Source organism: Rhinoderma darwinii, chromosome 2 (genome assembly GCF_050947455.1).
Source record: "Rhinoderma darwinii isolate aRhiDar2 chromosome 2, aRhiDar2.hap1, whole genome shotgun sequence".
Classification (NCBI taxonomy): domain Eukaryota; kingdom Metazoa; phylum Chordata; class Amphibia; order Anura; family Rhinodermatidae; genus Rhinoderma; species Rhinoderma darwinii.
Window position 1 is genome coordinate 433,400,599 of NC_134688.1, and position 23,382 is coordinate 433,423,980.

The 23,382-nt window shown below is 42.1% G+C and overlaps 1 protein-coding gene across 1 annotated transcript; it reads right to left on the bottom strand.

Moving 5' to 3' along the window:
- Window positions 1-1,444: 1,444 nt before the first annotated feature.
- On the bottom strand, window positions 1,445-20,467 carry NIT2 (nitrilase family member 2). Its single transcript, XM_075854434.1, has 10 exons — window positions 20,383-20,467; window positions 15,652-15,770; window positions 14,014-14,134; window positions 12,635-12,723; window positions 11,805-11,898; window positions 10,057-10,131; window positions 8,696-8,774; window positions 8,193-8,291; window positions 3,622-3,677; window positions 1,445-2,177 (listed from the first exon to the last, which is right to left on the bottom strand). Exons 1-10 carry the CDS (start codon window positions 20,405-20,407, stop codon window positions 2,086-2,088), a joined length of 849 nt encoding a protein of 282 aa, XP_075710549.1. The 5' UTR covers window positions 20,408-20,467; the 3' UTR covers window positions 1,445-2,085.
- Between the last annotated feature and the right edge of the window lie 2,915 nt (window positions 20,468-23,382).

A 23,382-nucleotide genomic window follows, 5' to 3' on the forward strand; every position in this document is an offset into this window, starting at 1 on the left:
GCCGACGACCTGTCATTTACGCGTCGTCGTTTGACAGCTGTCAAACGACGACGCGTAAATTGACTGCCTCGTCAAAAGAAGTGCAGGACACTTCTTTGAAACGTAATTTGAGCCGTTCTTCATTGAATTCAATGAAGAGCAGCTCAAGATTATGGGAGTCAAAGACGCCTCGCATAATGCGAGGAGGAGCTTTTACGTCTGAAACGACGGAGCTGTTTTCTCCTGAAAACAGTCTGTAATTTTAGACGTAAAAGCCAGTTCTCGTGTGCACATACCCTTATACCTCCTCCACCAGATTTTACAGTAGTCACTATGTATTCCATCAGGTAGCGTTCTTCTGTCATCAGCTAAACTCAGATTAGTCATTCAGATTGCCAGATAGAGAAGCGTGATTCATCACTCCAGAGAACAAGTTTTCACGGCTCCAGAATCCGAAGCCAAGTGCTTGGTGATTTTTGGCTTGTGCGCAGTGACCTTGGAAACCCATTTCACGAAGCTCATGATGCACGGTTCTTGTGAGGCAGTTTGGATCTCTTAAGTGAGTGATACGACAGCGGATAGGCGATTTTTACACGCAGCGTGCTTCATCGCTCTGTACCGTACGGTATTCATCCCGTCAAAACGAAGGAACCCTTGCACAACGGAGGCAAACAAACTATTTGCACCGGATCCGTCACCATTGAAATCAATGGTGATGGAAACGGAAAACTATGGTTTGTTTATGTCAGTCAGGGCTCCGTTCCGATGGAAAGCTCTGATGGAACGGAGCCCTCACGCAGATGTGAACATAGCCTAGCTATGATTAAGAACCCTAAAGGTTTGAAACGCGAAAGCGTGGTCCCGGAATTATTTTAATTATTCTGTTTTTTTTTTTAAGATGACCAAATAAATAGTTTATTTTACAAGAGTGCTGGATATGTCGCTCCTCCTTGCTCATAGCCTATCATGGTCTTATTTCGGATCATCAGACTCACTATTGAGCTGGGATTTGTGGCCGTAATAAAAGGCGCAAAATGCGTACGTATTACGCCTGTGTAAAACTGGCCTAAGAAGCCACTCCTAGCAGTCAGTCCATGTGTGCCTTGGTATTATAAATACTTTGCTTAAGGCCCTTTTACACTGGCCAATTATCGGGCAAACGATAACTGCCCATGTAAACAGGGCAGCGATCAGCAGATGAACGAGCATGGTACAAATGTATGGGGACGAGTGATCGTAGTAACGACCAATCGTCTCCATCCACAGCTCATTGTGAAAGGAGCAAATGAGCGCCGATTAATGAGCGGTCAGTTGATCGGCGCTCGTTGCTCCGGCAAAAATTGGCCGGTGTAAAAGGACTTTTAGTCTTATACACTGACTCATGTGAGGCAACTGTAAAATATCTGTAGGTACATAGCACAAAGACTATAATAAACATCGTAATAAAATTACATCAATTAGCATAAAAAGTTTCAAAGGGTCAATTTATTAATAAAATATTGTAACAGACAAGTATAAAGACTGTAGGGAAGACAGACTGGTGTTCAGAAGTTCCTATAGAGACCAATATAAAGGAAAATCTTTCAAAATATTCAAGAATCTACAATTGACTATTTGATCACTTTATTACACTAACCCAAATCCTTCCTTATGGGGGGAAACTGTATTTTTGTGTCCGTTACATCTGTATATTTGTTACTGAAGCCGGAGTAGATCAGAGGAAAATCACATTGTGCACCGTCTTTTGGCGACTTGCTGTCCATATCGCTTGCCATATATTGAACCATATTCTCCCCTGCACTTCAGCATCCAATGGAGCACGCGCCCCATAAAAATACCACAATACGAAAATACATTCCCATGCACAGCTCCATAGGATAACATTAGCACCATCGTCATACATAACCATTGTAGATCCTGAATACCCGTGTGTGTGCATGAGATATTTTTCAGCAAGAAATAGAAGACTGTAAGTGTGAACGTGGCCTTAATTTCCACAGGCAATTTGCCCTTTAATCAGAGACAATTCATTAGATCTTCCCTGTGACTCCCGGTAGGACTATGTGAACTTCCAGCAGGGAGAATCATTTAAGGTGGACACATGGTTCACTTCTTCTTCTCTTCCACACTGTAGAGATCATGGCGGCGTTGTGTGTGAATAGGTATTTGCTGACGAATCTCTGCCAGGTACTGCAAGTCTAAAACACAGGAAAACGTCATTACTCAAATATGCATCTAATAATACCAGTTACATATATATATATATATATTCATACCATCCTATTCGCCACTAACCTGTCCATAAGCCCTAATTATGGCAGATGGACTTCATAGAGGGGGTCCCCCATTCTGGACCCCACCTCTACAAGCCAGAATACTCCCACTCTGGCAGACGCAATCGGTCCATGTATTACATCGATGGCCATTCATTTGAATCTGTCCTGCTTTTTTTTCCCCCAGAAATGGCACCACAATTGTAGCTCTGCCTCATTCACTAATCCTGGGGAAGCCCTTTCATTTATCTGGATCTGTTCTGCATCTGTATTAACGACACCGCACAAATTGGCAGAAATACAATGTCCAGATTACCCAGAAAGTGTTAATCAGTCAGGCAGAATGGAAGTCCGCAGCCTGAAATGTTCACACCTATGAAAAGTTTCTATAATGGCATCATAAGCATCAACTGGGGTGAAATTTCCTCACACAGTACAAAATAGTCATCGTTCTCAGGATTAGAGCAAAAATGATCCTATTTAAGGGTATGTTCACACAGAGTTTTTTGACGCGGAAACCGCGCCTCAAAACTCGTCAAAAACGGCCATAAAATGCCTCCCATTGATTTCAATAAGAGGCAGGGGCGGTTTTCTCCAGCGAGCGGTAAAACCGCCTCGCGGGAGAAAGAAGCGACATGCCCTATCTTCGGGCGTTTACGCCTCTGACCTCCCATTGACATCAATGGGAGGCAGAGAAAGCGTATTTTGCGGCGTTTTATGCCCGCGCCTGTCAATGGCCACGGGCGAAAAACGCAGCGAAAATCATGCAGGGAGAGGAAAATCTGCTTTAAACTTCCAAACGGAAAGTTGAGGCAGAAATTCCGCCTGCAAAAAACTCTGTGTGAACATAGCCTAATAGTTATTCATACAGCGCTGACTTAGTCCCAATGTATGTCCTCACACCTGTCCCCAGTAGAGCTTACAATCTATATACTATATTATGGCCAAACAAACTCAAACCAACGTTATAATGAAGTCAACAGATCGATTGTTGAAACGTTAAGAAGATCGGAGCACCCAGAAGAAAACCACATGGAAAACATACAAACTCCAAACAGATGTCCAGGAGTCATTGCTGTAAGGCAGTGGTCAGGGACACACGGAGTAGAGGGCCCCAGAGCAAAAATCTAAATGCTGTTCCTCTTCCTGTGACGGCTTATCACCGTGCCCCAATCTTCCAAGAAGGTCTAGCTTGTTCTTTATCCTTTCCAACTCTTCCCCTCCCCCACACATTTGGAGGTGCTTGCAGAAATAAAGGAGCCCTCCTCAGGGTCACACCTTCCATGGCAAAGGGAATATGATGTAGCAGTCACACAGATTACAGATTTCCTTCATAGGAATTATGTTATAAAAAAAGCATTTCATTTACCAATTTCCGTAGAAACGATGGTTTCATCTGCTCCAGCCTTGGCAATGACCTCGCCCCTGCAAAAATCAATATGAATAATATTAATAATTAGCACCACAAGTAAACTTCACAATACCCACCCGAGTTGGTTTTCTGCTTCCCTATGCGCTGTTTAAGCATTTTGAGATAATGGTAGGGTGTCTCCCACTTAGGACCCCATCTGTTACCTAAAGCTGAAAGCCCAACTGGAATTGGTATTGATTCTGCAAAACTGCAGAGAGATGATTGAGATCAATAAATGTGACAGACTGATGTCTATTCCTTCTGTTTTCCTGCATTGCGGTTTCTTCAGCAGATTGCAGATTACCTCGGATGCCCCAAGTGTCAGGACACCCCTACAATCAGCTCCTTGCTGGCGGACTACCCATCTGAGATAAAAGATGGGAAAGCAGAGGTTAGTCCAAGAGTTTACATCGTCTATAGTGATGGATCAGACAGCTTAGAAATCCCGGCAAAACCTTGCAGGACTGTGTCTTTGAAATCCAAATGAAAAGTTGTATTAAGGATAATAATATCTATGAAGGGTTGCAGTAATCCTATAGCGTGTGACTTTCTGCTTCCACTAAGAATACGAGCTTGTATCTGGAGTATTAAAGGGGTTTGTCAGCTTTGGACAATCCTTTTTTTTTATTAGAAGGGTTCCACCATAATAAGCTAAATCACGGGTTGTCCCACCAGAAGAACCAGCGATCACCTGTAATCTGTGAAGGAACCCAGCAGCAAGTGTTCAATTCTCCTGCAGCGCCACCGCAGGCGAAATAATGTATTACATGACGTCCAATAAAACTTGTACTGCAGATTCTCTTTAACCCTTTCAAGACTGAGCTCATTTTGACCTTCATGACCAGCCCCATTTTCTCAAATCTGACATGTGTCAATTTATGTGTTAATAACTCTGGAATGCTTTTGCCTATCCAAGCGATTCTGAGATTGTTTTCTCGTGACATATTGTACTTTATGTTAGTGGAAAAATTTGGTCAATAAATTCATTGCTTATTTGTGAAAAATACCAAAATTTAGAGAAAATTTGCAAAAATTATGATTTTTCTCATTTTAAATGTATCTGCTTGTAAAACAGATAGTAATACCACACAAAATAGTTACTATTTTATATATTCCATATGTCTACTTTATATTTGCATCGTTTTTTGAACATTATTTTATTTTTCTAGGACGTTACAACGTTTAGAACTTTAGCAGCAATTTCTCACATTTTCAAGAAAATTTCAGAAGGCCATTTTTACAGGGACCAGTTCAGTTCTGAAGTGGCTTTGAGGGCCTTATGTACTAGATAGACCCCATAAATCACCCCATATTAAAAACTGCACCCCTCAAAGTATTAAAAAATAGCATTCAGAAAGTTTCTTAACCCATTAGGCGCTTCACAGGAATTAAAGCAAAGTAGAGGTGAAATTTACAAATTTTATTTTTTTTGCTGAAATTCATTTGTAATAAAAAAAAATCTGTAACACAGAAGGTTTTACCCGAGAAATGCAACTCAATATTTATTGCCCAGATTCTGCAGTTTTTAGAAATATCCCACACGTGGCTCTAGTGTGATAATCGACTGAAACACAGGCCTCAGAAGCAAAGTAGCACCTAGTGGATTTTGGGGCCTCCTTTTTTTAGAATATATTTTAGGCACCATGTCAGGTTTGAAGAGGTCTTGTGGTACCAAAACAGTGGAAATCCCCCAAAAGTGAGACGGTTTTGGAAACTACACACCTCAAGGAATTTATCTAGGGGTATAGTTAGCATCTTGACCCCACAGGTCTTCTGCTATATTTATTGGAGTTTGTCTGTGAAAGTGAAAATCTACTTTTTTTCTGAAAAAATATTTAAAAAAAATAATATTTGCAAGGAATAAAGATTAAAAAGCACCCCAGAACTTGTAAAGCTACTTCTCCCGATTACGCCAATACCCCATATGTGGTACTAAACTGCTGTTTGGACCCACAGCAGAGCTCAGAAGGGAAGGAGCGCCATTTGGATTTTGAAGCGCAGATTTTGCTGGATTGGTTTTCAGTGCCATGTCACGTTTGCAACGCCCTGGAGTAAGCAAAACAGTGGAATCCCCCCAAAACTGACCCCATTTTGAAGACTACACCCCTCAAGGAATTGTTCTAGGGGTATAGTTAGCATTTTGACCCCACAGTTTTTTTGCTGAATTTAGTGGAATTAGGCCGTGAAAATGAAAATCTACTTTTTTCTGAAAAAACATAGAAATGTTTAATTTTTACAATGAATAAAGGAGAAAAATTACCCCAAAATTTGTAAAGCAATTTGTCCTGATTACAGCAATATGCCATATGTGGTAATAAACTGCTGTTTGGACCCACGGCAGGACTCAGGAGGGAAGGAACAATATTTGGCTTTTGGAGCTCAAATTTAGCTGGACTGGTTTTCGGGTGTCATGTCGCATATGCAAAGCCCCTGAGGTACCAAAACAGTGGAAACCTCCCAAAAGTCCCTTTAGGGGACTGGAACGAGCGATCATTAGGTCGCTGGTACAATACACTGCAGTACTAATGTATTGCAGTATAATGTCATTTTACAGGCTCCTGTAACAGCGCGATCGCTGTTCCTGTCCGTTAGTCCCGGGTGTCAGCTGTAATACACAGCTGACAGCTGCAGAATATGGAGCGGGCGCAGCGCGTGAGCCCGCTCCATATATAACCCCTCGCACCACGACATTCTATTAAGTCGTGGTGCGCCAAGGCGTTAATGCGCAGCGGATGGTGCAAAGTGAAAATTAACATTTTCAAATGATATGCCATTTTAATGCACAATATATTGTGCCCAGTTTGTGCCACTGAAGACAAATACCTCATACAATGTTGAGCGGGTTCTCCCGGATATAAAATGTCATATATGTGGACGTAAACTGGTGTTTGGGCACGCTGTGGGGCTCAGAAGGGAGGGAACGCCATTTGGCTTTTGGAGCGCAGATTTTGCTTGTTAACTGTTCTGTTTGGGGTTTTGCTGGTATTTCAGTTATGATGTGGGGGTATATGTAATCTGTGCGGGGTACATCAGGGCATAATAAGAGGGTATAATAATGGGGTACATAAATAATAATTCGCAGATATGTGGCCGGTGTCACACTGATAAATGGCGCCTGATCCTATCCGCTTTTGGAACACTCTGCACATTTTGCATCGCCATATTCTGAGAGCCAGAACTTTTTTATTTTTTCTCCAACGGAGCTGTGCGATGACTTATTTGTTGTGGGACAATCTGTACTTTTCATTGGTACCATTTTAGGGTACATGTGATTTTTTTTTATCACTTTTTATTAGATTTTTTTGGAAGCAAAGTGACAAAGAAACATAAATTCTAACAATGTTTTTTGTATTTTTTTTTTACAGTATTCACCGTGCGGTATAAATGACATTGTACTTTATTCTGCGGGTCGGTACGATTACGGCGATACCATATGTATATAGGTTTTTTATGTTTTGTGGCGATTGCACAATAAAATCACTTTGATAAAATTATTTATTTTCTGTGTCCCCATATTCTGAGAGTCATAATTTTATATTTTTCCGTCAAAAAAGCGGTGTAAGGGCTTGTTTTTTGCGGGACGGGTTGTAGTTTTTATTGGTACTATTTTGGGGTACATGCGACTTTTTGATCACTTTTTATTCTATATTTTGGGAGGGTTGATGACCAAAAAAAAGTGATTCTGACATTGTTTTTTAATTATTTTTTTTGCGGTGTTCACCGTGCGGGAAAAATAATATTATAGTTTTATAGGTTGGGTCGTTACGAACGCAGTGATACCAAATATGTGTACTTTTTTTAACATTTTCATTTTTTTCCTATAATAAAAGACTTATTATAGGAAAAAAAGCATTATTTCTTTTTGTAACTTTCATAACTTGTTTTTACACTTTTATAAAACTTTTTTATGACTTTATTTTTTACTTTTTACTTGTTTTACTTGAAGCCTGGCAGCACTAATCGCTGCTATAATACATTACACTACCTAGGTAGTGTAATGTATTATATACTGTCAGTGTGACGCTGAGAGTCACACTGACAGGAAGCTTATGAGGACCAGCCTCCGGCTGGTTCTCATAGGCTGCTGTGCATGGCAGACCCGGGGGCTGTTATATGGCCCCCGGTTCTGCCTTATAACCGACTGCAGCACCTGCAATCGGTCCCCGGGAAAGTTTGTTGTAGCAACAAACTTTCCAGTTTGTTATAGCAACAAACTTTCCAGTTCGTTTCTACAACACACTTTCCCTGCGATCACATGACCGGGACCTGAACTAATCAGGTCCCGATCATATCTCCGGGAACAGAGGTAGGTGATAACAGCGCGATCCGGGTGTCAACGCTACTCTGAGACACCCGGATCGTGCTTTTAACACCCACCGTGAATTCACGTCAGCACTGCACAGAGCCCAGCAAATGCCGACGTGAATATACAGTGGGCGGTCGGGAAGCGGTTAAGAAACTACCAGCATCTCTGTCATAAAGAAAAACGTATGATGTGTTTATGATGTTAAACACAAAAAAGCTCTTACCATGGGCTGACGACAGTGCTGTGTCCCCAAGCTACATACGAGGCTTTCTCATCTCGAGCAGGTGACGCCGTGGCTACATAGACCTGGTTATCCAAGGCCCTAGAAAGACACAATTATTAGACAATCTGCACAACCACTACGAACATGTCTAGATCATCACTGCTCAACCCAGCCCAAGTTTGAGGTGATTACTGTAAGACGGGGTTATTTTGGGCCTAAACACACTGCAATATTCCCTAATACTGATGCAGTATCGCAGCTTGTTGGAGCATCTTAGGGAAATGTCACATAAATGGATTAAACATCCATCGTATTCACTAGGCAATAACCTGTGAAGTTTAGGCAAACTGCATATATTCAGCTGCCCAGAAGACACTACCATTAAGTCCCCGGCATGTCAGATAATACGATACATACTTTATATATTAGTTTACTATGGAAAACTATGTCCTGTTTAGAGTAATGATCTTACATTACAATAAATAAATTAATTTTATACATACCGAGCTCTTTGTAGTAGTTCCCAATGTGCTGGACCAGTTGTCGTATTAAATGCCCCTGGGTAAACCAACAACTGGCACCCTAGATTAAGGGCAGAATAACAAATATTACATAAAAAAATAAAAATAAAAGTCATTCTTTGTATAACAAAAAGTTTAACAATTTTCCAATATACTTTCTGTACTCACAATGGTCAGTATCTCTGCTTGTTATTTAATAGAAACCTTCATTGTATACTTCTACTGGATAAAAATCTATCCTGCTCATATGATGAATACACAGGTGCACAGGTTGTTACAGAATGTGTATCAGAGTTCTGTCTGTAAAGACATGACCAGGACAGATTTATATCCACTGGAAGTAAACAATGAAAGTTCCGATAGAATGTCTGCAAGCAGAGATCTTGAAAACCATGAAGATTTAAAACAGATAGTATATTAGAAAATGTTAATACTTTTCATTACACAAAGTAAAAAAAAACTGTATTTAGTAAAACTGGACAACTCCTTTAAAGGGGTTTTTCTAGGCAAATACAAGTATTGGCTCCTTTACCAGCGTTACTTACATATAGATGGACGGTCCCAGGGTCAGATGCGCCGTTCCATCATTATCATGGCCAATCACGTGATTACCTCAAGCACGCCTCTTCATTGGTAGTCAGTGGTAACAACTACCTGTCCTCCATTGCGCTGTGCCAAATGCGCCCCCAGTGGTCAGCGCGTCTTACCATGATGTGGCCAATAGATCTTCCTGCTTGTGAGCGGCAAGATGTAAAGGAGGAGGGGGAGGGGTTTAGGCGCCAAGATGAAGAGGAGGAGGGGGGGGACCTCAGGCTGGCTGTGCCTTTCATGGCCTGCCCAGTTCAGGGTCCTTACATTAAAAAAAACGGCGCTTGGTGGTCACATGACTGTGGAACAGGGCGTAAAGGCGCATCTGACCCTCGGAGCATCCGACTTTGCACAGTATTATTACGTTTCTGTGATAGACTTACAGAACAACATATGTTTTTGGGCTCAGGCAGGCAGAAACATGATTTTGCAAATAAGGATAAATGTTTGGAAATATTCTCACTCCATTGAGGTATTTTGATGTAGATTATTACTTCCTTTACCTCCGGGGCCGGTGTTTTCTCAATTAGGAGCCCTGTAATGTCACATGCAAGTTACCCTGGTATGACCACCCATCCTTAGTGCCAGGATTATTGTCCCGCTGCTTAATAGTGATCCCTTCCTGTAGAAGTAGAGATCTTCTGCAGGGGGAACAGGTGCGGGTTTGCCTAGAAATCACCGTTGTTATAGTAATTGACAACTCATTAAAACCTGAAATACATTTTTCAAGGAAGCAAGATAAAATTAATTCTCACCTTTCTTGGTATATAGTTGTGCAAGTTCTGCAAACCTGATGTCATAGCAGATGCCAACTCCAATTTTGCAAAAGGCTGTTAAAAATATTCAAGAATAAATGTTAATCCATCACCGGTGAAATAAAAAATGTGCACACATCCCATTATATTACAGATCGACATTTGCCCATAAACCTTTACAATGACAACAATACACCTAATAGCAGTGACTGGTGGCATGAACGCAGAACCGATGATTTCTATCAGGAGGCATGTGTTTTACAGACAGACACGGCGTTACCTGCTGTTTAGAGCTGATGGCCTATCACTAGGATATGCCATATCTTCCTGATCAGTAGGGTTTAACTGCCGCTACCCACACGGTCCTTAGAATCCAGTGACCGCAGCGCTACTAAAGGGCTGCGGCTCCTTCATGGATCTTCCCTGCACACCGGCGGTCCTGTCCACAACCACAATTACACGAATGAAGCCGTGCTGCAGCTCCTGCACCAGATGTGAACAGCAATGCCGCTGTGCAGAACAAATTACAAATGGACATCAGCCCCATCATTCAGGCGACTGTCAGGGGTCTCAGAGGTCAGACCTCCACCGATCTACTATTGTCATTATTATCTGTGGGCTACTGTCTCTTTATGACCCCTTTAAGTAATTGAAAGCCTCTGAACATAAAAAACCACCATGGCCACCAGACATAATGAGGCAGATTTGCCATTTAGGACTCAAGGTGACATCCCCTTAAAAGGGCAAATTAAGAACGTAATTGGTGGTTTTTAGCAATTTCACCCAATAGAGCAATAACATGGCGTGTGCACCTATCCAGATAGTTTGTGCAGTATTCATTTTTATTACTCTACCCAAATCTCTGCCCATCTGAATGCACAGTCACTGAAAAACATCTGCGGTCAAGTGATTTATTTTTTTTTGAGCGATTCAATTTTCTGTGATTTTAAAAAGTTTTTTTTTTTTTTCATTCAGTAAAATGAAAATCGCCTGCAGCTGGTTTATACAGGAGTAGCCTTATAATGACCATCAGCCACACTGCAGTTTTTTCATTACCGCACAGTCACCAGACAGAGTTAAAAAGTTCTGTCCAGGCACGGAGGAGACCTCTGAATTTAGGAATAAGCGGCAGTGTTAATTGCCCCAAATGCATTATAAATATATTCAGTGGCGTAATGATGGCATCACAGAGGTGCGACCGAAACCAGGCTCAGAGGGGAAGAGGGCCTGCCCCGGATCCCCTCAATCTGCCACATCCGGAACTGGCAAAGGTCTACGCTGCAGAGCATACAAGGTCCTGACGCCGTTCAGCATCCGTAAGTTGTATGAGACAGCACAAAACGAGGACTTGTGCTGCGCCGCAATATAATGTCCTGGCGCTGCCAAGACCTTGTATGCACCGTGGCTTGATGTGGCAGCCGGAGGGAATCTGGGACGGGCCTCCTGCAGACATGAGAAGAGGAAGGGTGAGTAAATTTTTTAAACTTTCTTTTATGTCCAATCTGGTTGGTGGTGGGGTGGGGGGGGTTTATGATTATGGGACTTGGCATGGAGCCCGGCTCTGTCTTGTTACGCCCCTGAACATATTTTAGGCTTTCTTCATACCAATTTCTTTTTTTTAAAGTATACCTCAACTGTATGGCAAAAGCGCGGTGTGAACAAAGCCCTTTGGGTACATAATGTTCAACCCTTGGATATTAGTGCTGAGAGATTATTGTCCTATCTTCTGTTTTCATAGTATAACATACGTGTATCAAATACGGAGAGACTGTCTCCAGGACTCAGTGTTTCTGACTCTTGGAAACTGATTTTGCCTGGTACATCAATATTAAACAAGTGGATCTGTGGATGTAAAAAGAGAAAAACAGATTCATTGTCTAACTATACAAAGTATAGAAACACCACAAATACAATATTAGTCACAAATTTATTTTCAGACATATTTTTTTCCAGCTGTTTCCTGTCCAGCAACACCAACCAAGGGGGAACATAAAATCAGAGCTGCAAATCACCTGCTTCTCTGCACGCTGACATAGAATTAAATGATAAAATCCTCGCTGCCTGCAGCTGCCACTAGGGGGAGCTCACAACATAAGGATTTATACTGCTCCTAATAGACGCAAAAATAAATTATTACGCTCCTAAAGCTCAAAGGTGGCTGCAGGCTCTGTGGCTTTGTGCAGAAAAGAATGGGATTTAGAGATCTAAAACAGAATAACAAATCTCCAACCCATATAAATATGTATTATGGAATGAATCAACCCAGAACACCACGTAGACATGATGAATCACATCACGGTACTGACAAACAGGGTAAGCAAATAGTCTAATCAAAATAGACAGTTGACCGTTAATCCACAATTGCGCCAAATAAGGTTTATTATATTACTCTGGCTTCCAAAAAGTTCCAAACCAGACAGATTATGTGACTGCCACAATAACATCCAACAAATTAGGTTTATAAAAAGTAGAGCAAATTAAAAATGAGTCTTTTTGACACTTTCTCCTGCAATTTTTTTTTATTTTTTTTGCAGCTCTCCCCCAATTTCCACCATGGTTTCTATACAAGTTCCAATACCTTTCTGTGCTTTATCAGCAATGCACCATCTGGGCCAAAAACTGTACAAGTGTTATACAATTTCCCAGAATCCTCTTCTGGTATTGAACCTTAAAAGAAGAATTACAAAATGACACATAACATTTTTAATAACATGTATAGGACAGTCAGGACTACACACTATACAAGGTGTATGAAGAGATTCAGTCACAGGAGAACAACTTTGAAGTATATAAAAATTAACTTTTCAAGGGATGTGGGAGCAAGAACTGCTAGAGCCATGTGTTTTCTCCTCCTTGCCCTTTCCAACTCTTGGGCCAATCTCTCCTCTTTTTGTTTGCTAGGGCTAAGTTCACACGGGGTGTATACGGTGCGTAAAATCATGCAGTGTATCTGTCCCGCGTATGCCGCAGGGAATTCTGGGCGAAAAACCGCATCAAACTGGTGCAGTTTTTCGCCCAGAATGTCCGCTGCGGAAAACTTACAGGCCGGCCTCCTAGGATGACGTTTCATCCCAGGAGACCGCTGCAACAGCTTGTGATTGGCTGCAGCAGTCACATGGGACGAAACATCATCCCAGGAGGAAGAAACACAGACTTCTGGGTAAGTCTAAGATTTTTTTCTTTCTGATTTGCGTTTTTGTGGCGGGATCGCTGCTCGTAAAACCCGCAACAAATACGCAAATACAATTGACATGCTGCAGAATAAAATTCCGCACCGCATGTGAATTTCTGATCGTTTTTCCCACTCAGTATTTACGCAGCGTGTGGATGAGATTTGTTCTCTCTTATCTACTGTGCTGCTACTGTATTTGTTGCGGATTTTCCGCAACGAATTCCATTGTGGAAAAACCGCAGTATTTACGCAATGTGTGCACTGACCCTAAGGGTATGTGCACACGCTTACTAAAAAAAAAAGTGTGAAAATACGGAGCTGTTTTCAAGGGAAAACAGCTCCTGATTTTCAGACTTTTTTTTAGCAACTCGCGTTTTTCGTGGCGTTTTTTACGGCCGTTTTTGGAGCTGTTTTTCTAGAGTCAATAAAAAAGGGCTCAAAAAGTGACATGCACTTCTTTTTCGTAGGCATTTTTTTTACGCAGCCGTTTTTAAAAACGGCCACGTAAAAATACGCCCCGTCGGAACAGAACGCCGTATTTCCCATTGAAACCAATGAGCAGATGTTTGGAGACGTTCTGCTTCTGATTTTTCAGTGGAGGTGGGGGAGCTGCTAAATTCTTGCCAAAAAGTGACTCTTCAGTTTCTGACTGGCGTCACTGTTAAATTGGCGATGTGCACCCACCTTCTCTTTGAGGAACTGAATACTCAAACTTCCTTTATTTCACTAGATCAGCGGACAATTCCACAACTTAATCTGGGTTTTGCTATGATATTGAGTCAAACCTCCAATAAGATAGATCCCACATTCCTTGGCTACTTCTGCCAGCATCTGTGTGGACTGTCCAGGAATCTTCTCCGCATACTCCGGAAAGAATTTGGTGCCATAAGGAGAATTGAAGCATTCCTAGGAAAAACAGAGCCACAAATTCAAGAGTATTATTCAATCCTTCACCTCTATAGCGGAGCTGTAGCGATATCCAGCATGCGCGCTCCCTGATATTTAATACTTGCATGCCCTGCTTCCTAAGGAGTTTGCCAGGCAGATGTTCCCGGCGACTCATGACAATGAAACTCAGTAGTCATGCAGCGGGTTCAGCAGCGGGTTCAGCAGCGGGTTCAGCAGCAAGGGCCCTTGGAACCAAGTTGAAAGTGGGTTTTCCTGAGCCAAAACTGGCAGCGCAATGAAATTTTACCAGCACCCCTTCACCTTCATCATAAGGCCGGGTCCAGCAAATTATCCGCCATGGATATTGCAGCAAACCCACTACAATTCCGCAGAAAATGCATGTGTTACACGTGGATTTTGTTGCGGATTCCACCCTATGCATTGCAGATCTGCTGCATTTCTGCAAAAGAATGAGAATGCTGCAAATTTGAAAACCTGCCACCTTTGGACCCGGCCTTATGCTGCTGTTCTCAAAAAAGCCCCCCTCCCCCACACCAAGAAAATGTTAACTTATTTGGATTCCCAGGCATCCTGCTGCCATATTGCTTGCAGAAATCACACTGGTGTTCAATAGCAGAAAGAAGCGTCATTATTTGGCGCCTTTCACCAGCTCTGTGAGGGGGGGGGCAACGCGTCTGTGGAGAGGGGACACGCGGCTGTGGCAATTGCTGTAATTCATGTACAAGTTACAGGGAGCAGCTCAGGGGAACTCGGAAGGACCTTTCACATTGTGCGATATTCGCCTGAATGATCATTCCCATTATTGCCCGGTGTAAACACGTCAATCGATCGAACAACGAATGATAATCATTTATTATCGATCGCGTCTTTTATGATGACATAAAAATCCCATCCCCTGAGGTAAACAGGAAACGTGCTGCTGACGACAATGGGAACTGTATGAAAAATGGAAAGCGCAAATGATGAAAAATCTCATGATAATTACAACACGGAAGTGAACAAGTGCCGATCAACTTGCCATAGTGGCGTTCGTTACGGAACATTTATCTGCTCGTGTAGTGACAAGGACAGATCACACCTGATGATGGAGATCTCCAGTAGTCACCCGAAACATGGATGGTTAGTTGCTAAGCAACTGCCAAACTTTATTTGTTAACTATATCATGTTGAGTATAACACAATGCAGAGAGCCAGAAGAAACAGGACAGACTTTACATTACTGTATTCATGGGAACATTTCCAGAGAGCAGAGAATCCATCCCAATTTTAACAACGGATAGTAAGGGGAAGTATTAGGCCCTTCACTGTGACAGCGTTTACCACTGAAGCAGCCAAGGGACAGGCAGAGACGGCAGAAGCGATAGTGATGTCAGTTTTATTTGTACAATGTCTGGTTTACGGCCTTCCAAATACAGCTTGAGCAAATAAGAAATAGGGAACTGTACTAGAATCAGGTGCAAATTCCAATTTCTCCAAAAAATGATTAGATCTGACTTGTCCACAAACATACTCACCGGCAGGGCCACAATCTGCGCTCCTTGCTGCGCCGCCTCTTTTATCAGCTCAGATGCTCTCTTCAGGTTATCAGATTTTACTGGGCACACCAGGAGCTGGACTAAGGCCAATTTGAATTCTTTGGAAAGAAATGGAGGATTTAAGATAATTTAAGAATATGGGAACCCATATAGCCCAAGAAATGTGCCACTACGTTACCCTATTGTGCAGATGGAGAACTATTGATGGTACCTTTATTATCACTCGCCCCTGAAATGAGTCTTTACATTTGGAAGGGTCCAACCCTCTAAGCTCTTGTAATTGGTCAGTGGCTCAGGCTCGCTCGTTTGCATATTCTGCATGCTATGGGTGCACCTGCTATCTCTTTATAATTAGTGCACAGTGGATGTCCAGGTTTAGAAAAACATATGCTTTCTTCCAGAAACAGCGCCACACTGGTCCATGGGTTGTGTTTGGTATTGCAGCCCACCTCCATTGAAGTGAATGGGGCTGAGCTGCAATACCACACACATCCTGTGGACAAGTGTGGAGCTGCTTTTGAAACAAAAGCAATATTTTTCTAATCCTGGACAATCCCTTTCAATTTTTTCTACTTTAGGGCCTGTGCACATCACCTTTTGGCCCTTTGTTTAACATACATACCGGGTAAAGCTCCCTGAGTATATGTTAAACGAAGGCTATGACGGATTCCTTAACAGTGGCATCTATCACAGTGTTTAATGGTGTACGTTTAACATGTACGTCATGAAAAGCTATTAAAAAAGCCCACAACGTATACCTGTGACCCATAGGCTACCACGTTAAAAAAAAATGTATAATGCACGATATACCTTTTGAATAGTTTACTATGCCACTACATCCTCAAAAAAAAGTATTCTGACGTATATCAGCCCGACGGAGGCCAAAGGGTTCTATTTTTTGCCTCCGTTGGACTAATGGAGCCCTATGAACAGGTATTGCGTGTAGGTCGGGAGCTTTTCCGACGCACATGCTAAACGTAGGGCAAAATGTGACGTGCACAGGCCCCAACTCTGCTAAATCATGACAAGTGACTGTGCAAATTAAAAAATATATCAGATCCCTACAATAAAAAAACACAGTTAATCTTTAGACGACTTCATTCACTTATTAGCCAACTGTTGCTCAGTAACATGTAATTATTAAATAGACTTTCTGGCATCCTCGCTGGATCAAAGTTTGCCACGGCGGACATTGCACTGCATTCTATGAAGTTCTTTGTTGTCTGCATAGAACTCAGCAGGAACTTTTATAAGGCTTTGTTCACATCTGCGTCGTGGCTTCCGTTTATAGCAAGATCTGTCGTATGACCGATACCACCAACGCCTGACGTACCTTATTGACTTATGATGGGGTCCGACAGGGTTCTGTAGTATTTACAGGAAGAATAGTGCTGCATGCATCGCTGTTCTCCCCGTCAAATCTGACGGAATCTGTCATGGAGGCCCCAGACAGCGCCTCAGTGATTATAAGGCCATGTTCAGGGGCAGCAGATATGTCATAGATTTTTGCTGCGAATTCCGCCCCAAAAATAATAATAAATTACAGTGCAATATCAACTTCAGACTGTACCTATCTTACCGTCAAGAATACCAGAAAGACAAACAGAAACTCTATGGATCCCATTGATGATAATGTCACGAAGCTCATACTAAAGTATTTATACACTATATGGCCCCATATTGAATTCAGATGTTTCAGCTACACCTATTGCAAACAGGTGCATCAAATCAGACACACAGTCATGCAATCTCGTGACATAGACAAACTTTGGAAGTAGTATGGGTCGTACTGAAGAGATAGGATGCCACCTTTGCCACAATTCAGTTTGCTGGATCTGCCACCTATAAGTGCCATTAGGGTATGTGCACACAAACTCAAAAACTTCTGAAAATACGGAGCAGTTTTCAAGGGAAAACAGCTCCTGAATTTCAGATGTTTTTTAAGCCACTCGCGATTTTCGCAGCGTTTTCTACGGCCGTTTTTGGAGCTTTTTGCCATAGAGTCTATGAAAAACGGCTCTAAAAACTTCCCAAGAAGTGACCTGCACTTCTTTTTCGCGGCCGATCTTCAAAATTTGAAATCAATTTATGATTTATCAAATTTTCCATGCCAGTTTTTTTTCTGGCGTAGAAAAGTCACAAACGGTTTAAAAGTAGCAAATATTTTGACTTTTGGACCATTTTCCTATGCATTTACTATCATTTACGGCAGAAACTGGTGTAAATTATAGCGGAAATCTACGCCGGATCCTGTCTGGAGTATATTTCACACAGCGGCGCACAGAAAGCTGAAAATGCGACAAGTTTATTAAGAGGCGTGCACTTCCCAACCCCTTCAGGACTGAGCCATTTTTTGATTTTTCTTTTTTCACTCCACGCTTTCCAAGAGCCATAACTTTTTTTTTTCCATCAAAAGATTGGTGTGAGGGCTTAGTTTTGGCGGGAGGAGTTGTAGTTTGTATTGGTAGCATTTAAAGTACTAAATAATGTACTGGGAAACTAAAAAAACACAATATTTGTGGGCTAAAATTGGGAAAAACTGCGATTCCTCGATTGTTTTTTTGGTTTTGTTTTTACAGCTTTCACCGTGCGGTAAAAATGACAACTTAACTTTATTCTGTGGCTCAATACGATTACAGTGATACCAAATTTATATTGGTTTTTTATATATATATTTTACGGGCAGGGGGGACATCTCCATATTAATGTCTGAATGTGATGTCCAATAATTTTATGGAGGTGTGACTGTTCCTGATGAGACAAACCCCCTATTTGCTTTCCTGCTCGAGACCTTCCTCGAGGCATGCTCAGCAGTATGCTCATATATTATAAGGAAAAAATAACGTTTTTAATAAAGTTATCCCTTCATGGGATTAAAAAAAATTTTAATATCCCCCCCCCCCAAAAAAAAGAGTCATTATCTTGAATAAAATACATTTTATTGCCCATACATTACAAAAAAAACAAAAAACACGACCGTAATAATCTGAAGAATTAATTTTACAGGTATTTAGCGTGAGACGCGAACATGATAAAAAATAAACTAAAAGAAAACAATGCAGCGAATCCCTTTTTCCTATATTCACGCAGTAAAAATAAATGATATAACTTACACAGTGAATTATTTCTACTCCCAAAAACAAAATACAATTTCTCCTGCCTAAAACAAAGCCTCATACAGCCACGTCAATGAAAAAAAGAAAAAAAAGTTATGGCTGCTGAAAGGCAAAAGCGGAAAAATGTAGCTGTCATTAAAGCCTTTTCAGGCCTGGTCGTTAAGGGGTTAATAAAGAGAGAAGTGTGATCATTGCGTTTACTGCTAACACCTCATGGTTTTTAGTACGATGGAAGTAACAATTTGGGTCGACACGTCGGTCAAAATGCTTTTTTTTTTTTTGCTGTGATTTGCGTAAGAAAACGCAATATGAAAATCCGGCCTGATCATTACCGGGGTTGTCTCATCTACACAATGCACTTCCACATGCTCTATTTGGGAATATGGATGTCATATCGGGGGGATTCCCCACTCGGGACCACCCTCTGTTAGCTAAAGTAATAATATATTTATCCTGCATGACAGCCGATTTTTGGGGGGGTATTTGGAGCTGGACCCATGATCACTTTCTTGATATCCGTGCTCCATGACGCGGTCAGTCCCTCTTTGCTTATTGCTCGTTGTCTAGGGATCCGGCCACCACTGATTTCCTCTAGCGGTGGCCGCGCATGTGCCATGATATCCTCTCCGTCCTTAGAAGAGGATGTCATTGTAATCGTGAACTGCGCGTATGCTTATCGCGAGGGGGGGTGGCTTTCCACGAGGGGTTGGAAGTGGGTTACAGAGAAGGGTGGCAGGGGGTTGCAGTGAGGAGTGGCGTGGGTGCCTTGAAATTCAAGGTGTTAGTATAAAACTATCTAGGGAATTGCGGGGGGGTTTAGTCTCAACCACGCTTACCATGCCTGTTTAAGACGATCGTTCTCCCGATGCTGCTAGAACTACATTATCTAGCAACGTCGGAAGCGCACGCAGTGCAGAGCGGCTTGATTGACATCGAAGCGCTCACGCCCCCTTTATAAAAGATCACCAGTGCTTGCGGAGTTATCAAGTTAAAAAAAAAGGTCGTTAGGGAAGGAATTTTTTCTAACTTTTAACAATAGATTTATCATTTCGTTTTGGAATAGGATGCATTATAAAAAAAATGACTCAACTTTGGAACCTTTAAGGGGTTAATGATCATAAAATTGTCTGGATTGTGAATAATAACATTCATATCAATGTCGCTATAGTTCGAACTACAATACCCACAGGTTTACCCCAGGAAGGTCTGCAGTTATAAATAGTATCATTAATAATAATATATATATTATTTTTTTTTTATGTGATAACACTATAGGGTCAACTTATGGCTCTTCTGCTGTTGTGAAACTACAACTCCCAGCATGCCATACCAGGGAATTGTAGTTTCACAACAGCTGGAAGGTACAGGGTGAAGCCCCCGCCCCGCTGCATCACCTGACACTCTACATATATAACCTTCTTCCCTAGCAGAACATTCTATAACCTATAGGACATTATTGCATTGTAAATACAGGAAGGAGAACTGTTGCAGTAAGGTGAGGTGTCAAGATGAGCTCTTCAGGGTGCTGCCCCTTTATCTACCTCCCCGTGACATGTGAGCAGAGAGATGACTCTTATTGAGCGGCGGTACTTACTCGCCATGGCTCCAGCTGTCCGCATACTGCGACCCACAGCAGCGACACACACCTGTCAATCATCCACCAAAAGCGGAAGTGGGCGTGAACCTCCATCCGCTCTCTGTCAAGGGATTGTGGGAAGTGTAGTTCTACGTGTGTCATGCAGCATGACGGCTCAGCGCTGTTCTAATACTGTACAGGACTCTCAGATTATGTTATAATATTTGAACATAATTTTCAGACCTTCTTGACTATTAAGCAAGTAATATAAGTAAAGTAATATAAAGTCTTAGCCTTGCTTCTGAACACCATCTATTGTCCCCTGATATCAGCCATTATCTCACATATCTCCAGTTCTAAGATCCCCCAGAAATATATAAAAATGATATTAGCAGCCAACTTTAGGATTACTGTCTCTTTAATCCAATCTTGAGGGATTGTTGCATGGAGTTTTGTGTCATTACCTGCGCTGTGTTATTTCTTGTTACTTCGCTGCCCTCCAGTGTGTGCAGATTTTTGCTATTTAGTATCCAGTTTCACCAGAAATTCTGCTGGCACTTTGTACGCTTTTCTTTAATTGGATTAAATTGATGAATAAGAATGGAGACTGAATGACGTGCCAGTCACAGCCGGCTCGATGTTGGCGCTGAGGCATATATTGTCAAAGCAACTTGTATGAAACGCTGGGCCTAATAAAACAAGGGCCCATCTGGAGGAGTGAGGAGCCATGCGGTCCTAGAAAGCCGTAGTGGCTAGTACAAGTAGGTGGTCGGAAAGAAGCGGAGGTAAAATAGCACCTGCCACATGACTGGCGGCGCCAGGTAAAGGGTGGACAGGTGTGAAGATGGGCCGGGCTAGCACAGCAGGCCCGGAAAAAAGATAGAATTTGTCAAAAGATGTTAGAAGAAAAAAATCAGATGGGTGTTTAAGTGCAGGAGCATAGGGGGGTGCCAGTGAGGATACGATCACCTGAACCACAGACAGGGCACCTCTCCTATGTGGGAGCAGTAGTGGTACTGCAGCTCCCAGTATGTGGAGGCCGGGGGGGCAATTGGAGGACCACTAAAGGAAGGGCAGCTCTGCCGGCCTGGAATATATGACATTCAAAGCCCAGTGAACGGGATTCGAGGAGCAAGCGCGCTCATGTGGTATGGTGCCGTAATTGGCTATGGGCCCATCATGTACACTTTTGGTTAATAAAGTCGCGTCTTATGGTTAGGTAAAGTGGGAGAAACAAGTGTTGTAGCAAGTGAACTCCTTACATAGGCTCTGTCACTAGTTTAGTAATGCCCAATCTCCTAGCTAATCTAATAGGATCTGCCACACTGATAATACTAGTGAAAATTGTGTCCCAAAAATCTTATTTTAAAAGTTATGAGCTTTTTTTTCTAAATATGTAAATGAGCCTTTATTAGACAAGTGGGAGGTAACAGCAGCGATTCTCCTGAGGTGGAGCCTCCTCACAGCCTCTGCCGCCGTCCTATCAGCATGAAGCTGCTTCACACAGTGTGAGAGACTGAGGCTGGAGGGAAGGGGGATCACTTCAAATAGCCATATCTCCGGCTGTGGACCACCTAGAACAGCGGTTCTGGTGGCATATGAAAGAGGAGATTCTAATCTTTCATATGGCATCAGGATCACAGTTCTAGATGTGACACGACCGGAGGTATCACCAGCTGAAAATACAGCAGAGAATGGAAGCAGTATACTATATGATCACGTTGTGTTGCTGGGCTGAGAAGGAGATCTGTATGACGCTGATTTGACAGCATCATACAGAAAACATTACACTGCCCAGAGTGAAAAGAAAGAGTCACCTCCCATTTGGCAAGTATTAAAAAAAAGGGACAATGTCGTTATCAGCATCATAGCGTCTATTAGATTATTTAGGAGATAGGGAATTCATAAACTGGTGACAGAGCCTCTTTAAAGAGGACCAGTCACCTACCCAAATTTTTTGGGCTGGTGACAGGTCCTCTTTAACTTCAATAGCAAAAAACCTTTCCAGGCACACTACACACACCCCATATATTCCTCCATTCTTGAACTAGGGAGGGACATTTTAGAACTTAAGAGGGTATTCGTTTTGTTCTTGGATTAATCCCTTTCAGTTATTAAATGAAATTGAAGTGCTGTCAGACCCTTTTGGTCACCTTGGGCCCAAGAAAACACAGCAAAGATCGAGGTCCTGAAGCGGACAATGCCAGGTAGTGTCACAGTGTTTGCCGAGTCTTCCACTGACCAGTAGGTACTTATGGATGGCTGTAGATACTCAGATGAAGGGTACGAGGCAGGGTATGCAACTTAGAATATACCACTGGTTGGCTCTACCACTGTGTGGTGACACATACACCATAGGACTCATCAACTGGATACGCTCAACATAAATGGGAAACACGTATCTAAACACCAAGTCAGAAAACCACAGAATGGGTGTTACATAGTCAGTATGGTTGAAAAAAAGACATATGTCCATTAAATTCAACCAGGGGAAGGAAGAGGATGTGGCGGAAGGGAAGGGGTATGGATAAACTTTAGAACTTTATTTCCACCTTTTGATCTAGAGGAAGGTTAAAAAACAAAACCATGAATCAATCTGCTCTAATAAGGAAAAAATTCCCTCCTGATCCCAAGTAGCGATCAATCTGGATCAACATTAAAACAAGAATTTTACTATACAGTCTCATAAAGGTTGATGTTATTTTGTTCTAAGAAATCATTTAAGCCCTTTTTTTGAAGCCATCAACTTTTTGCTGAGTAGTTCTCAGATTTGGCTGCTCTTTTTGTTCAATGCTGCGAACATCACTGCGTTCTGGTAACTTCCATCCCTTGCTTGGAGAAGCCATTGCAGTAGCGTGAACGCGCAGACTTTGGTCGCTTCACGAGAGAGCTCATAGTGGGATCACGATGGAGAACCTCAAAGGAATTACTGAAAAGCCTGGTCTAGAAGTCTCTCCTGCAAAGCACCATAGCAGGAGAGACTACTGGCAACGTACGGTGGCCTGGATAACTAGAAGT